This window comes from Cornus florida, unplaced genomic scaffold (genome assembly GCF_030987335.1).
Source record: "Cornus florida cultivar Cherokee Brave unplaced genomic scaffold, ASM3098733v1 CherokeeBrave_3.0.0_Hap2_Chr11, whole genome shotgun sequence".
Classification (NCBI taxonomy): Eukaryota; Viridiplantae; Streptophyta; class Magnoliopsida; order Cornales; family Cornaceae; genus Cornus; species Cornus florida.
The window spans coordinates 72,334,324-72,352,328 of record NW_026775581.1 but is presented as its reverse complement, the minus strand read 5'-3'; the positions used below and the strand labels follow the sequence as shown (position 1 = coordinate 72,352,328).

The 18,005-nt window shown below is 40.0% G+C and overlaps 1 protein-coding gene across 1 annotated transcript; it reads left to right on the top strand.

The window, feature by feature from the left end:
- The first annotated feature begins 204 nt into the window (after nt 1-204).
- Nucleotides 205-7,328, top strand: LOC132285554 (putative disease resistance RPP13-like protein 1). The gene is made up of 4 exons (XM_059787748.1): nt 205-4,557; nt 5,437-5,589; nt 6,804-6,895; nt 7,018-7,328. The coding sequence occupies exon 1, from the start codon at nt 408-410 to the stop codon at nt 4,551-4,553; it is 4,146 nt and encodes a 1,381-aa protein (XP_059643731.1). The 5' UTR covers nt 205-407; the 3' UTR covers nt 4,554-4,557; nt 5,437-5,589; nt 6,804-6,895; nt 7,018-7,328.
- Nucleotides 7,329-18,005: the final 10,677 nt, after the last annotated feature.

Sequence of the window (18,005 nt, the reverse complement as noted above, 5' to 3'; positions counted from 1 at the left end):
TACAATTGAGAATGGGGGAGGTAATACAATTGCAAGCCCTTCAAAACTGACTCTGTATTTTATAATCAAACCAACAACTTTCCTTCGTAGCAGAGTAAGTTTAAGTTACCATGACAGCCAAGATATTACTGAAAATGAGTGATGGAGAATAAAGATTCCACATTTGTTGTCCATCACTTATTTTCTATCAACTATACAAAGTGCTATGAATTATTTCCACATTAGCCGACAATCTTGAACGACTCTACCCTTTTCGTCAACCCTCTTTGTCTTGCACTAGCTTGGTCTGAATCTGATTAGTTGCAGCAAAACCCATTTTGATCTATCATATTGTTGTATTGCTCGATCAATCTTTCACAAACTCACCCCCATCTCTTTCTTCCTTTGCTTATTGCAACTTGTTATCCATGGACGCTGTGGGAATCGTTGTCGGGCCGGTCATTCAGGTGCTGGTTGACAGGTTGATCACTCTGGCGGTGTCAAAGTATGCCCGTCGAGAGGAAATCGATGGTCAGTTGAAGAAGTTGCAGGACATGCTGCCAGATATTCGTGATGTTCTGGCTGACGCAGAGAACAAGCAAATGACACACGAAGGAGTCAAGCCGTGGATGGAGGATCTCACCGACTTCGTTTACCATTTGGATGATCTGCTGGACGAGTTAGATACCGAAGCTTTGCGACTGGAGCAGATCAAGCCAGAATCTCAAGCTAGCAGCAGTACTAGTAAGGTACGAAAGCTCATCCCAACTTGTTGCACTTGCTTTACTCCACCTCCTAGTGCTGTTAAGCTTGATAGCACTATGATGTCCAAGGTAGAGCAACTCACTCACCGATTAGAAGGTATCGAAACCCGAAAAAGGAGACTGGATTTGATAAGGAATGTTGGAACAGTTCTTGATCGCAATATGATGTCCAACACAGTACCAAAAAGACCGGAAACCGTTTCTTCCGTAGATAAATCTCACGTTTATGGCAGAGAAAATGACAAAGAAGCTATACTTGAATTGTTGTTGAGGGATGAAGACAGTGTTAACAAAGTATCTGTCATTCCCATTGTGGGCATGGGAGGTATTGGCAAGACAACTCTCGCTAAGCTGGTCTACAATGATGAAAGTCTAGAGGGTCATTTTCATCCCAAGGCGTGGGTCTGCGTTTCTGATGACTATGATGTTGTTAGAGTGACAAAGGCCATTCTTGAGGCGGTCACTTCAAAAACTCCCAAGTTGGAGACTCTGAATATGCTTCAACAAAAACTAATGGAGAGCTTGTCAGGCAAAAGATTTCTTCTTGTTTTGGATGATGTTTGGAACGAGAACTATGAAGATTGGAACGTCCTACGTGCTCCCTTTATGGCTGGGGCACCTGGGAGCAAAATTATTGTCACAACTCGCCTTGGAACCGTTGTATCAACCATGAGTTTGTCTCCAAGTTATCGTCTAAAATTGCTGTCCAAAGATGAATGTCTATCCTTATTTACTCATCATGCACTTGAGAAACAAAACTTTGATGCACATCCAAATCTGAAAGAAATTGGCGAGGAAATAGTGAGTAAATGTAAAGGGTTGCCTTTGGCAGTACTAACACTTGCTGGCCTCTTGCGCACTAAGGAACTCCAGAGTGAGTGGGAGAATATATTGAATAGCAGAATATGGGATTTACCTGAACAGAGTGGTATTCTTCCAGCTCTTAAATTGAGCTATCACCATCTCCCATCTCATTTGAAGCGATGCTTTGCTTACTGCGCGATATTTCCAAAGGACTACGAGTTTGACAAAGACGAGCTAGTTTTGTTGTGGATGGGGGCAGGTCTTTTGCCGCGTTCAACAGAAAAGAATCAGATGGAAGATTTTGGCAAACAATATTTTGATGATTTGCTATCATGGTCGCTTTTTCAACAGTCAAGTGCAAGTAAATCACTGTTTGTGATGCATGACCTTCTTAATGATCTAGCTCTACATGTTGCCGGGAATATATTCTTTAGGCTGGATAAGTTTGAGGGTGATGAGCAATTTAAAATTCCTAACCGAGCTCGGCATTTGTCATATATTCGTCAAGAATTTGAACAACTCCAAAAGTTCAGGCCTCTTGGTGAAGTTCAGCATTTGCGAACTCTGTTAGCATTACCAATTCAGACACATTTTGCTCAAGATTATTACTTAGCAAACAAGATATTGTTTGATTTATTGCCAAAGTTACGATGTTTAAGAGTGCTGTCTTTGTCTGGTTATTCCATAACTGAGCTACCGGACTCGATTGGTGATTTGAAACATCTGAGGTATCTTAATTTATCTCGGACTTCAATCAAACAGTTACGTGAATCGGTGAGTAATCTCTACAATTTAGAAACACTGTTGCTGCGTGGTTGCGAAAAACTTTCAATGTTGCCCCCAAACATTGGAAATTTAATTAATTTGCGCCATCTTGACATTGCTGGTACTGTGCAATTGCAAGAGATGTCCCTAGAGATCGGTAGACTGACGAATTTGCAAACACTGTCAAAGTTCATTGTGGGCAAACAGAATATGCCAGGACTAAAAGAGTTGATGAATGTGAGGCTTTTACGGGGAAGTATTTCTATTCAAGAGTTGCAAAATGTTCGAGATGAAAATGAGACGAATTTATGGGCTGGGCAAGACATTGAAGAATTAGAGTTGGCATGGAGTAGCGAGTTCAACGATCTTCGAAAAGAAAAGCTTGAATTGGATGTGCTTGCGAAGCTAAAACCACACAAACACTTGAAAAGGCTCACTATTGAGTTCTACGGGGGCACAAAATTTCCAAGTTGGATAGGTGATCCATCATTCTCTGAAATAGTGAAACTGACTCTTGGAGGCTGTAAAAAATGCATATCCTTACCGGCACTGGGGCAACTACCCAAGCTCAAAGAGCTACACATCCGAGGCATGCATGGAGTACAAAATTTGGGAGTTGAGTTCTACAGGGATGATTTTTGTCTGGGACATCCCTTACCGTCATTGGAAAGTTTGACATTTGAGGACATGCCGGCGTGGAAAGAATGGTCATGTTCTACTGGTGTTGAAGAAGCTACAAGTCAATTCCCCTGCCTCCGCGTGTTCACAATACGTGATTGTCCTAAATTGATTACGGTTCCACTTTTGAGGCTTCCCTCTCTTGAAACATTATATTTGGAAGAGTGTCATGGGGCGGTCCTAAAAAGTATAGTTGATGTGATCTCACTAAGTAAGTTGGAAGTTAAGAATATCATAGGGCTATATCAGTTTGAGGAAGCATTGGTGCGGTCGTTGGTAGGGCTTCAGAGTCTTGTCATCATAGGATGCAACCAACTTGTGTTCTTTGCAAAGACAGGTGTCTCGCCCACGCTCAAATCTCTTACAATATGGAAATGCGAGGCATTGACCTCTCTGCCAGATGGCATGTGCGGACTTGAAAGCTTGGTAATTGATGAATGTTCATCATTGACGTCTCTGCCCGATGGCATGTGCGGACTTAAACACTTGGAAATTAATAGATGTTCATCATTGACGTCCTGGCCCACCGTTGGGTTACCCACAGCCCTTAAGGTTCTTACAATTAGTGATTGCATGAATTTGGAGTATTTTCGGAAGGTTTCAGAGCCGACGATGATGCTACAGCAGAAGGAGAAGGAAGATGACTTTAACAACATCAATGTTATTAATATGTCATCACTTGGATGCTTAAGCATCTCGAAGTCGCCAAAGGTTGAAATGTTACTACTACCTGGGGTTGAGGGGTGCGTAAATAATAATAATTTCGCTAGTCTCCGTGAATGGCATATATTGGATTGCGATGTCTTGGAGTCGTTGTCCTTCCCAGAAAGAGGCTTACCCAACCTCAGATGGCTTACAATCTACAATTGCGTGAATCTCCAATCCTTGGCTATGACCAACCAGATTCTTCAAAGCCTCGAATCCCTTGAAATCTACAGTTGTGAAAGTCTGGAGTCCATGTACTTCCCGGAAAGAGGAGGCTCTACCCCCAACAACCTCAGATGGCTTACAATCATATATTGTTCAAATCTGAGGCGGTTGCCATTTTTTGATCAGAATAGTCAAACCCTAAGTGAGCTCACAATATATGATTGTCCATGTATTATGACGTCCTTTCATCAAGGGAATTGGAATTTGCCCCCCAACCTAATCAAACTTACTATTCGTGATGGTGGGAAATTAGAGAAGCCCTTGTCGGAGTGGGATCTGCAAAGACTCACCTCTCTTCGACGATTCGAAATTGACGGGGGATATCCAGAGCTGGTCTCCTTTCCTCCTCGTGATCTGCTTCCTTCAACTCTAACCTTATTAAGGATCGAGAAGCTGCCGAATCTGGAATCCATACCATTGAAGGCCCTCCAAAATCTCACCACTCTTCAACATCTAATCATCTCTCACTGCCCTAAGCTTCGATCCTTACCAAAGGAAGGCCTGCCTTCCACACTTCTAAGTCTTCAGTTGGTTGGTTGTCCAAATCTTAGAGAACGATGCCAAGGTGACTACTGGCCCAACATCCCCTACGTCAATTTAGATGCCGAGTTCCCCAATATGTTATTGTTTTAGTGAGGTAAGCAAATCGAGCTCATGTTTTTTTCATTTTCTAAAGTCTGATGCCTCTTATTTTGCATACATCCAATATGATCATCACCACGTGCATCAAATTTCCTCCTCTTTTCTTTTGCATCAATTAAATTTTATTTTATTTTTTTAAAATGCTTAATTTTATTGATTACGTAGCCAAAAGGAATTCGAGAAAATAAATAATGTATTTCACCAAAACAGTACCTTCTTCTTCTTCTTCTTCTTGTTGTTTTTTTTTTTTTTTTTAATTTATTTTTTATTTTTTTATTTTAATTTTGTTCCCTAAATATGGACGACAGTTCAATGTTGCTACATAGATTAAAAATCTGTAGTGGTCTAATGATCACTTGATTAACCAAACAATTAAACATCTCCTTGATTGGTCAGTGTTGAATCATGTAATGTTATGGAATAGGGAAGCTTTTTGTTATTCTGTAACGTCGTGTAATGAAAGGAGTACTTTTTCCGTAAATAATCTTAATTTATATCTTCTCACACGTTGATTTTATACTTTTTCCTGTAAATAATCTTAACACTAGCACTTTACCTTTAAGAAATATATACTGCTGTTTAAAAATGAAAAAAAAAAAAGAAAAAAAGAAAAAAAAGAAAAGAATTTTTAAATTTTTTATATAATATATTATATATAATTATTTTTTAAACTTATTCATACCATATTCGTGTTTTATTGCAACTTGGAAATAAGATTATTGCATCTCGTTGCTTTAAAATAAGATTATTGCAACTTGGAGTCTGTTTTGGTTAGAAGTTGTAATAGAAGCATTGGGTATGTCACAGTTCTGTTCCTTTGCATCTGCGGCTCTGCCTTATTGTCTGATAAATGAAATTGCTGTAATACGTACAGGAGCTGATAAAATTTGTGACAATTCCAATCACTTGAAGTCCTTTTAACGAATGGGCAACCCCGGTAACAGTTCCTATAGATTCAACAATTCCAATCACTTGAAGACGTGTGAAATTGTTTGCAATTTAGGATGGTGTTGCAGTTCGTCTAAAGGTATTTTCTTCAGCATCACTGCGGACTGATTTTTTCTGCCCTTGCTGTCCCTGTGGCTGTTGTTTTCATCCTGTTCTCTTTTCAAAATTACTGACCTCTAAAATTACATTACCTATATGTGTGTGTTTTCAATAGAGTTTGAGACGTGAAATTTATTTCTTGCATTTGCTTCCTCAAAATTGTTCTAGATACTGCTCTTGGCTACTAACCTTGTGCGATTTTTCTGCTCCGACTGATTTATCTTTGTGTTTTATTAGATAAGAATTCTATAGAATAGCTCTTGTATGCTTATTTGTAATAATGTTGATGTGAATAGGACTTTGAGAAATATAATTTCATCTACAGTGTTTCAGAATTTCTATTTATCTTTGTGTTTTATTAGATAAGAATTCTATAGAATAGCTCTGGTATCTTTTTAATTGCTGTAGACATTAAAATTTTGCAGTGCTCTAATGGAAGTTTTGAATTGTTCTTCCCCCCTATTTAGCTATATTAGTTTGATTAATCGTCTTGTCTATTAAGTATGAGTGTATCATTGAGCATTGGTCTACTTTCGAAGTAGGAGTTTTCCTTTAAATAAAAGAGAAAAATAGGAAAATTTAAATTCATAAATCAAACATTAGCTGGTTATGCATAATTAACATAATTATTTTTAGTTTTATTGGACCAAGAATTGATGCAATTCTAGTATATGTAGTTTGATAATTGTCAAACCTAGTTCCAACTTTTGTATCTCCATGCCCCCTAAGCTTCTTTGCTATTCGATTCGTTCCTTAATTAAGTTTTTCTTCCCAACAATCAGAAAAGCCTGATCCCGTTTTCCACGATCCAAAAAGGTAGCAACATCTTTGCTATGTTGAATCTTGTTGTCGGACCTGTTTGAAGAGGTTAAAAAGCAGTACTACAATTACAATCTCTAATAATATCTCTAATATGTAATTGATTCGGATTGATTGAGGAGCTTCCATTAAAATTCACAAAATTGACTGCTGGAGTGACTGGGAATCATAATGGCTCAGAAAAAGAAAATGACAGTTTTCTAATTTTTTGAGTGAGAATTCTTCGAATTTCCTAATGGTTAAATAACCTAAAAATGGCACTATCAATTTTGTTTTCACGGTAGAGCTAATAAAGTAAACCTTGTTTTGATTCTTTCCACGGAAACCAGCAACACGTAAAGGATTAAATCACATATCTTTTTGCTATACCTCCAGGGTCCATCCAACCGAACCAAGTTGAAGATAGACAGCATTGCTGAGATTCATTTGTAATGATGCTTTTCCGAACAAGCCAAGTCTGGGAAAAGGTGAGATTATAGTTAATGTTGCTTTTCTGTTATAATTTGTATTGTATTTAGAGTTTATTGCTATGATTTAATGTTTATTGGGTTGTAATTATGGAGTTCACTGGAGAATTTTTTACTTGTAGATTGGCGATGTGGCTTGCACTTGGATCCAAAATCCCAGAGTTCCATCCTCCAAGGTGTGAATGTGTTGTAATATGTTGGTATATACGACGATATCTATGTCATGGAGTTGGTGGGGTTCTATGATTTATGGGTGCCCAGGAAGGGTGACTGTGGATGCTTTAGCGATGTTTGAAGGGAGGAATTGGAGTTCTCTGCGTTGCTTGTGAGTTTGGGGAATTGTACAGTGTGTTGTTGACTTGTTGATCCTGTTTTCTAATTTGTACCTTGGTTTTGGGAGTTTCTTTTTCATTTATGAAGGAAGATTACGTAACCAATATTGCATGTGCGTGGCTGACTGTCTTTCACTTTGTTTAGGAACATTTACATGAATCATCTTCACTTGTAGTAAAACTAGTAGTTATCGAAAAGTCACCCAGGAATGACTTATTAATATATCAATCTGTTCCATATAATTATAATCCGTTACCACACATGGCATAGATGAAGTATATATGACTGCACTAAGATTTCGTTATTGTGAGGTGTTGGAGCACACGGTTGGGTTGTAAGAAATTTTGATAGGTCGATCCAACTGATTTGATTGGGTTCGGTTGTCAGAACCAAAAAGAACTGCATCAGATTAGTCATGGAAATGACCTGGTTTTCTGATGGTGCTTGTAAATTAAGTTGGATTTTTCTATGCAAGTCTGGCCGTTGCTGTGTTAAACTTGGGATTGTTCTATGTTGTCTCTCTACGACTAAAAGTAAGAGTTCAGAGTTCATCACTGTTAAGCTATATGTCTAAGTGTTCAATTCTGTTTTCTCAATATTCTTCATTGTTTCATATTAAAATGCTACAGATATATTAATAATACTTCACATCTATATAGGAACCTTTACCTAGACCTACCAGTTGGGAAAAATTGTTTGAGAAAGTATCACTTGAAGTGAGTGGACCAAGAGACACTTGGTTAGAGATAGAAACTTTTGGGATATCCCTCTTCCTAGCAATTGCTCTTGGAGTTGGAGGAAGATTCCAAGACTTAGAAGAAGTGTTCGACCTTTTATATCTCACTGTGTGAAGAACGGAAGGAAATCCTCTATTTTGTTCGACTCTTTGCTGCCTTGTGGTCTCCTCTACGAAAGTGATTCATGCTCACCCAAGATAAGGATGGGGCATCAACCAAAACCCATATCTCTGCAAGCGCGTTCAAAACGCTGGTACGGTTTGATCTCCACTCCTCACTTTGCTTGATGCTATGTCCGAAATTGTTCATCTTTGGTGCCTCCTTTTGCCCTCTTCTACCATCATGATCGTTCTGTTAAATTGACATCCGAATCATCCATTTTTGAATCTCGTGGGTTCTCTCTTAACTTCCTTCCATCTCGGAATGCTTCATCATCAGATTCAGATCAACGTCAACCAGAACCAGTTCGTTACTTATCATACAGCAATGGCTTAGTATTATGCTATTCAGCCTCCACTCTTCATAGGGTTTACTATGTATGCAACCCCCCACAATGCATTCGGTTGCGCTTCCTCCACCGCCCACTTTCCCGAGAAGTATTAGCATCAGATTTGTTTGCGAACCATCTGATTCTTTTGATTGCGCCAGTAGCTTCAGAGTGGTTCGAATCCACGCCTTCAAACCATCTCAACTTACATGTCCAACCATCTCTTCTATCTATGAGCAAACATTTCAGTTAGTTTATAATCTTGATTAATAGCAATTTCAATTGAGTAGCCACTTCCTTATTTGTTATATAATTGACCAATTAAAAGAATAGTTTTAACAATTCACTGCAACTATTCAGAGCAAGAATCATTTTTCCATTTCAAATTTTCAATTTCCCTTTGCAATGTGATGGCATCTCATAGCTGTTGAAGAACAATACTTATATATATATATGTGCGCGTGTGTGTTCACACTATATCTGTATCCTTTTTTTTCTTTTTCAAATTTAATGTGTTAAATGTGTATGTGTCAACGCCACTTGCACCTATTTACTTCAAAATATTGTTTTGACCTGTCAAAGTAATTTTACAAATGACAAATAACGTGCAACTAAAACTTAAAATGAATGTTTTTTTATCTCCAGAATTTGACAGAAAATAAAATGACGTATTGTCACGTGACCATGTCTATACTACTTGCACCGATTTTACTTTCAAAATTTTGTTTTGACCTGTCAAAATAAATTTACAAATGACAGATAATGTACAATTGAAAAAGGAAAATAGGGACAGACTAAAACTAGAAAATGAATGCTTTATTATTATTTTTTTCCCGGGAAATGGGCAGAAAATGAATGTTGATTTATCAAAATATATGCACAAAACTAGAATTTGAATAAAAAATGGCATGTAAATGATAGAATTATAAATAGTAGTCGGTTCACTCTTCAGACTAAAAACAAAGGTGAATAGTAGTATAATTTTCCTACACGCGACGGTGGTGCTTGGACCTCCTCCTCCTCCCAGAAGACAAATCGTTGGAATCTTCATCATCATCCTCCTCTGTAACCCCAAAATCCCACTTTGATAGGCTATCCCACGAACTGTTCGTAGAAATTCTCCAAAGAATTCCACTCAAACTCATCCATCTCTCAAGTGCGTTTCAAAGTGTTGGAATAGTCTCATCTCCAGTCGTCACTTGATAAGCGCCGAATAATGTATATTCAAGCGCCCTAAATTACATTAACAAAGTCCAGTTATTAATTATTTTATGTAGATTAACTCCAATTCTATGTTTTTATGCATTTTCAGGTTCATTGGCCAAAATGGAACAAGAATAAGGCCTTGTGGAATCTTGAGCAACAAAAGGTGCCAATGCTGAATTCTGGCAGCAGTAGAGCCTGAACTTTGCTTGCCATTTTGACCTTCCAAACTCGAGAACTGGACTTCCCTCATAACATGAAAGATTTAGAGCTCTGAATCAGCTTTCCAAATCTTCAAGTGGTTCATCATTCGGAGTTCGGAGCAGAGAGTTATGATCTTCACAACAGAGGTGCGCAGAACTGCCTAGCAGCACTGATGTACTTCCTTTCTCCCCATTTTCGACCAACCAGACTTGAGATTTGGGTCTTCATCAAAACATGAAGTTTTTAAAGCACTGAATCAGCTCTCCAAAGCTTCAAACAGATCGTCATTCGGAGTTCGGGGCACAAAGTTATAGCAGTTTTCCCAAAATAGGTCAGCACTGAGCAAGAGGAGCATGTTGCACATTGCACTAAGTTAGAGTGCTCGGAGTCACCAAGCGTGTGCTCGAAAATCAGGCAGAATGCCCTTCGGAAATGGCTCATTTCAGCCCACTTGCACATTGGTTTCCTCAATGCCATCTTCCTTCTTTATGAAGTGGTTGGAGGTGTTCCTTGGAGGAGAGAGGGTATTGTTGGAGCATAAAAGGCTACCCAAAGGCCACATATATCATTAAGCTTTATCTTGAGCAAGAGAGCAAGGAGAAGGGTGTTCTTGAGTGCTACAGTAGGAGCTCGAAAATGGAGATGAGGATGATGCTTCTTCCTTCTTCTAGTTCACCAATGGGTAACTAAACCTCATCTAGGGAGGTGATGAAACCCCTCCCTTGTAAGCATGTGTTAGTATAGTTTATTTTTGGGGATTACAATGTATTTTTGATAGTCTTTCCATGGTCAAGAGCCTCATTTTTGTTGTAATGAATGTTGAATGTTTTAAATGATTATTGTGAGTTATTCATCTTGTCTTGGATGGTTGCTTTTCTTAATCATATTGCTTGCACTTCCATGGTGACAATGGAAGTTAGATCATGGAATGGTTTTAATGGCATGGAGTTGGAGAACCTAGATAGTTCATGGCTTAGGGTTTCCCTTTGATGGGCTATACTTGATTCTTAGCTTTATGTGCATTCACCATTTAAATTAGGGCTTGATAATCCTTGGCTTAGTAAGCATGTTCTAAGCTACATTTTAGTTTAGGTAGTTGATCATGTGAACCTTTGATGGTTTATTCTTGCCTTTCTAATTAAATGAACTTCTTAAGGATATTATAGCAACCTAGTATTGTTATGTATCATGACTATCATATATGTTGTTTTCCCCTTAAATTAATCTTAACCTAGCATGTGTATAGGGATGGAGGTGGATTCATTTCCCTAGCCTTCTTTACTTGTACTTCACTCCCTTGAATTCTTGCAATTTATTGTTTTATGCACTTTTAATTTCCTAGCTTAAGTGACATCCAACAAAACCTCTATACACCCTTCATCATTCTAAGAATGATTCTAGACATTTAGGTTGTATTAGACTAGCGTAGTCCCTGTGGTTCGACTTACCCAACCAATAGCCCTATTTTACAATGATTCGTGCTATTGCGAAGGTTGATGTTAATTGACCAACCGATCAATTTTTGGCGCCGTTGCCGGGGACTGCAAACGGTTTAGCAACCAAAGTTTAGGGTTAAATTTAGTTTGATTGTGAATATTGTGTCTTGTGAATACTCCTTGTGTGTTTTGACCACCTTTGTGTTTTAAGTGTTGTAAGATTCTAGGGACTCGAAGCTCGCCGTGGGAATGCTAGCAAATTGTAAGTCTAGAGGACCCCAGGTAAGTCTCGTGACTTCTAGTTTCGAGTTGTGAATATTGTGCATGTGTTAAATTTAGTTTTAGTTTAGTTGTGAAGCCTTTGTTGAGGCTCTTATCCTGTTTAAATTTTGTGTTAAAGCATCGGTCCTTGTCGTGGCCATTTACATTTTTCGTCTTGATAATTGAGGAGAAAGGGAACATCGTATGTGGAGTTGTGGTTGATGAATTGCTTTGTTGAGTATATGCTTTATTGTTGATGTTCGGTCGTAGGTCACTTTCCTTACCCACAATCGATTCTCCCATTGATATCAATTCTCTTGAAAGAACTCTTAGACGGAACCTTAGGGAACCCACTCTTACAAGGGACCTTGAAACTGAATTCAATATAATGGGGGATAACGTAGGAAATCCGGGGAATGAAAGGGCTGAAATTCCTAATATCGAGCCAATGACTCTTAGAGATCATTTCATCCCTACCACCTATGCTTCTCCATCTTGCATAGTGATGCCAAACATCGATGCAGCTCAATATGAGATCAAGTCTAGTACCATTCAAATGCTTCCTTCATTTCATGGCTTTGATAATGAAGATCCATACAAGCATCTTGATGAGTTCCTTGAAATCTGTTCAACCATCCGGTTGAGAGGTTTTCCGGACAATGCACTTCATCTCCATCTCTTCCCATTCTCCCTAAAGGATAGGGCAAAATATTGGTTGAACTCCCTCGCTCCCAACTCTATTACTTCTTGGGCTCAATTGCAACAAGAATTTCTTAAGAAGTATTATCCGGTGAGTAAAACCAACCAAATGAGGCGTTCCATTCTAAGCTTTTCTCAAGTTGATGGAGAACAACTCCACGAGACTTGGGAAAGGTTACAAGATCTTCTTCGGAAGTGTCCTCATCATTTGATCCCAAAATGGCAATTAGTGCAAGCTTTCTATGCCGGCTTGACCGAAACCCATAGATTCATGGTTGATTCTTCTTGTGGTGGGATGTTCATGTCCAAGAATGCGGATGAGGCTTGGACCTTACTTGAGAATTTGAGTGAAAATTCACTTCAACACAATTCTCGTAGGGCTCCGACCACAACCACTCCAAACAACACCAACCCCTGTCAACCAAAGTCAATAAGGGAGGAATCATCTCAAGTGGATGCCATCGCTCATAAATTCTATCAATTGATGGCACCACATCTTCCTCCTTCATTGTCTCAAAATTCGGCAAGTTCAGTTTGTGCTTCATGTACTAGTCCATTCCATCTCTCGGAAGATTGCCCCACAACGGAGCAATTTCCTAGTCCCAACCAAGAGCAAGCTAATGCCATGTTCTCGCGGCCCGGGAACAATCCATATTCCAACACCTACAATCCGGGTTGGCGAGATCATCCGAATTTCTCGTGGCGGCAACAAGCCCCACAGAATTCCCAATTCCAAAACCAAGGGCGGCAAAATCAGTCCTCTTCTCAATATCAAGGTAGACCTTTCCAAGCCTCTTCAAGCTACCGTCCTCCTTACAATCCAAATGTCTCCAATCAACCTCCTGTGTGTCCAACTAACGAGATAGTAGCTGCAAACAAGCAAATGATGGAATCATTAAATAAGCAAATAATGGATGCCAACAAGCAACTCTTGACATCCTTGCAGCCTACTCTCCAAATGGTTCACTCTCATACTCAATCTATAGCTAATCTCGAAAATCAAGTGGGCCAAATAGCTAACTCGGTGAATCAATTGCTTCAAAAGGACAAGGGCAAGCTTCCCTCTCAACCTTTTGAAAATCCTAGAGGAATACATGTGATTGACGAAACCCCTCCTCCGAGTGGGCCGACTCATGAACAAGTTCAAGCTATCACCACCCTTCGGAGTGGTAGAGTGGTGGACAACAAGGTCGATGGAGACAAAAGTGAAGAAGTTTCGCCGTTGAAAAATCCAAATTCAAGCTCTTCTAATCCAAATTCTTGTCCCAATACCATTCATGGATATCCCACATATGTCTCCCCAAATGTGGAAACTACTTATGAGCCAAAAGCTCCGTTTCCTCAACGTCTTCAAGAGTCGACACACTTTGGGAACAAGAATTGTAAAATTCAAGACATGTGGGAAGTCTTCAAGCAAGTGAAGATTAACTTGCCCCTGTTGGATGCTATCAAGCAAATCCCTCCCTATGCAAAATTTCTCAAAGATTTGTGCACTCAAAAGCGCACTTCTAAAAATCATTTGCCAAAAAAAGTGAGGTTGACTGAAAATGTTAGTGCTATTATTCAGCACAGCACTCCCCCGAAGTATAAGGATCCGGGTGCCCCCACAATCTCGTGCGTCATTGGTGACAGCAAAATCGAGAGGGCCCTCTTTGACTTAGGAGCTAGTGTGAATTTAATTCCATACTCGGTCTACCTACAACTTGGTTTGGGCGATCTTAAGCCGACTTCCGTGGTTTTGCAACTTGCCGATAGATCGGTCAAGCATCCACGAGGTATTCTTGAGGACGTCATCATCAAAGTGGACAAATTCTACTTCCCGGTAGATTTTGTGGCTCTTGATACGGAACCAGTCCATGACCCAAAAAAGCACATTCCCGTGATCCTTGGTAGACCATTTTTAGCTACGGCTAATGCATCAATTAATTGCCGAACCGGGGTGATGGACATTGCTTTTGGAAACATGCAAGTCAAACTCCACATCTTTCATGCAACTCAACATCCCTCCAATGAGGATGATTGTTTTCTTGTGGATGTCATTGATGAAGTGGTCGAAGAATCTCTCCCCTTCATCCTAAGCAAAGATCCCCTTGAAACTTGCATGTCTCATTTTGACTTCTTAAACTTTGATGTTGATCAAGCCATTCAAAAAGTCAATTCCTTGCTTGATATTAATGCTATCATGGATGTACCTCCTTGGAAAATTCCAAAAGAACCACTTCCCCAACTTTCCACCACTCCTCCGGTCCCATCATTGTTATCTCCGCCACAACTTGAGCTTAAGCCGCTCCCGGCCCATCTCAAGTATGTGTTCCTTGGTCCAAAGCAAACCCTTCCGGTCATTATTGCCTCGGACCTTCAAAAAGACCAAGAGACCAACCTTTTAGCGGTGCTCCAAGAGCATAAAGAAGCTATTGGTTGGACAGTGGCAGATTTGAAAGGAATTGACCCCTCCATTTGTATGCACCGCATTCATATGGAGGATGACGCAAAGCCTACTAGAGAGGTCCAGCGCCGGTTAAATCCAAACATGAAGGAAGTGGTCATGAAAGAGGTGATCAAATTGCTAGATGCGGGAATCATCTATCCTATCTCTGATAGCAAGTGGGTGAGCCCCACACAAGTTGTCCCCAAGAAATCTGGGCTCACCGTTGTTGAAAATTCAGCGGGCGAGCTCGTGCCACAACGAACCACCACCAGGTGGCATGTGTGCATTGACTATCGTAAACTCAACTCATCAACTAGGAAGGATCATTTCCCACTCCCATTTATTGATCAAATCCTAGAAAGGTTAGCCGGACAAAGCTTCTACTGTTTTCTTGATGGTTATTCCGGCTATAACCAAGTGGCCATCGCCCCCCAAGATCAAGAGAAAACAACATTCACATGTCCCTTTGGTACTTTTGCCTATCGACGCATGCCTTTTGGTCTATGCAATGCACCGGCAACGTTCCAAAGGTGCATGATGTCCATATTCTCCGATATGGTTGAAAGGTTCTTGGAAGTTTTCATGGATGACTTTTCCGTATTTGGCTCCTCCTTTGACTCGTGTCTCAAAAATTTATCTCTTGTGCTCCAAAGATGCAAAGAGACGAATCTCATTCTAAGTTGGGAGAAAAGCCACTTTATGGTCCAAGAAGGCATTGTTTTAGGACATGTCATTTCTAAGCGGGGAATCGAGGTAGACAAGGCAAAAGTTGAGTTAATCTCTAATCTTCCTCCTCCGAATTCCGTCCGTCAAATCCGTTCTTTTCTTGGCCATGCCGGATTCTATCGTCGCTTCATCAAAGATTTTAGCAAAATCTCACGGCCCTTGTGTAATCTCTTAGCCAAGGATGTTCCGTTCAATTTTGATGACGCTTGCATGGAAGCTTTCATCAAACTTCGCATTCTCCTCTCCTCTGCCCCGATCATGAAACCCCCTAATTGGTCTCTTCCCTTTGAGATCATGTGTGATGCATCCGATTATGCATTAGGGGCGGTTTTGGGCCAACGTGTGGATAAACTTCCGCATGTCATTTATTATGCTAGCAAAACTCTCTGCGATGCCCAATTGAACTACACCACCACTGAAAAAGAATTGCTAGCTGTGGTGTACGCCTTGGATAAATTTCGCTCCTATCTTCTTGGCTCCAAGGTCATCGTCTTTTCAGATCATGCCGCTCTTAGGCATTTGTTAGCGAAAAAAGAGACAAAACCCCGCTTAATTCGATGGATCCTCTTACTTCAAGAGTTTGACATTGACATCCGGGACAAAAAAGGGACCGACAATGTTGTCGCCGATCATCTCTCTCGCTTACTTATTGAGAAATCTTCAGAATTTGCAGCCATCCGTGATTCCTTTCCGGACGAGCAACTTCTTCAAGTTTCACATTCTACTCTTCCGTGGTTTGCGGATATTGTCAATTATCTTGCGGTTGGCAAAATTCCAGCTCATTGGTCCAAACAAGAGAGGGACCGGTTTTTCTCCCAAGTCAAGCATTTCTTTTGGGAAGATCCGGAATTATTCAAGTATTGCCCGGACCAAATCATCCGGCGATGTATTCCTGAAACCGAGGCCACAAGCATTTAAAATTTTTGCCATACTCTTGCTTGTGGAGGCCATTTCAGTGCCAAAAAGACCGCTAACAAAATCCTTCAAAGCGGATTCTTTTGGCCTACCTTGTTCCGGGATGCATACAATTTTTGCAAATCGTGTGAACGATGTCAAAAACTTGGATCCATGTCCCGAAGAGACATGATGCCCCTCACCAACATTTTAATTGTTGAAATTTTTGATGTGTGGGGGATTGACTTCATGGGACCATTTCCATCTTCTTATGGCTATGAGTACATCCTTGTAGCGGTGGATTATGTGTCTAAATGGATTGAAGCCGCGGCTACCAAAACCGATGATCATAAAGTCGTGATCCATTTCATTCAATCTCACATCTTTAGTCGTTTTGGTACACCCCGAGCAATCATTAGTGATGGCGGATCTCATTTTCGAAATCGTTATCTCAAATCCGTCCTTGCTAAGTATTCAGTCATTCATAAGGTTGCTACACCTTACCACCCTCAAACGAGTGGTCAAGTAGAGATTTCTAACCGGGAGATTAAGCACATTTTAGAAAAAACGGTTAGACCGGACCGCAAAGATTGGTCATTACGGCTAAACGATGCACTTTGGGCTTACCGGACAGCTTATAAGACACCCATTGGCATGTCACCATATCGACTTGTCTTTGGCAAAGCATGTCATCTCCCGGTAGAATTAGAGCACCGTGCTTATTGGGCCGTAAAAAGTTTCAATTTTGATCTCAAACAAGCCGGCTCTAATCGTGCGTTGCAATTAAATGAACTTGAGGAATTGCGTAATGACGCGTATGAAAATGCAAAAATTTACAAGGCAAAGACTAAAGCTTTCCATGACAAACACATCGTCAAAAAGTCTTTTGCCCCGGGACAAAAGGTCTGGCTTTTCAATTCCCGCTTGAAACTCTTTCCCGGTAAGCTCCGGTCAAGATGGGATGGTCCATACATTGTCACTACCGTCTTTCCTCATGGAGCAATCGAACTTCATGATCCTGCAAGTGGATCACTCTTCAAGGTAAATGGCCAAAGGCTTAAGCCTTGCATTGACGGCACAATTCTAACCCGAAAAGTTGAGGAAGTCCTCTTGACGGATCCAATTTATGAGGATTAGTGCCTGCTCTAGCTTGGTCTAGCTATCGACATTAAATTTAGCAAAGCAAGGGAAGCAATTCTTTCAATTTCCAAGCTTCCTTCTTTTTGAAATTGCTCGTGCCTTGCAAAAATTTTCTGGGAAATGGTTTAGAAAAGCCAAAAATTTGATTTTTCTTAGACCTTCTCAACTCTAATTTTCATTCCCGGAAATTTCCATCGCTTCCTAGCAATTTCATCGGATCTTGGGAATGCTACTCATGTGCATAATGTCTCATTTGTAATACATTCTTGAAAATTTTCGCAAAATCATCCATGCATTGAAATTCTTGCACTGTTTAAAATTTTTTCCATGCATTTGCAATGTTTGAAAATTTTTCAAAATTCCCCATGCATTGTCCCATGCAAAATTTCAATTTCTTTCCATGCATGCAAAGCTTCAAAAAATCCATCCATGCATTAGATTGGAATAATGTGCAACGTTTTAAAATTTTCCATGCATGGCTTGAATTGAAGCTGCTGCTTGTAATGATTTTTCCATGCATGGGAATGGCATGCCAAATTTAAAAATTTTTACATCCATGCAT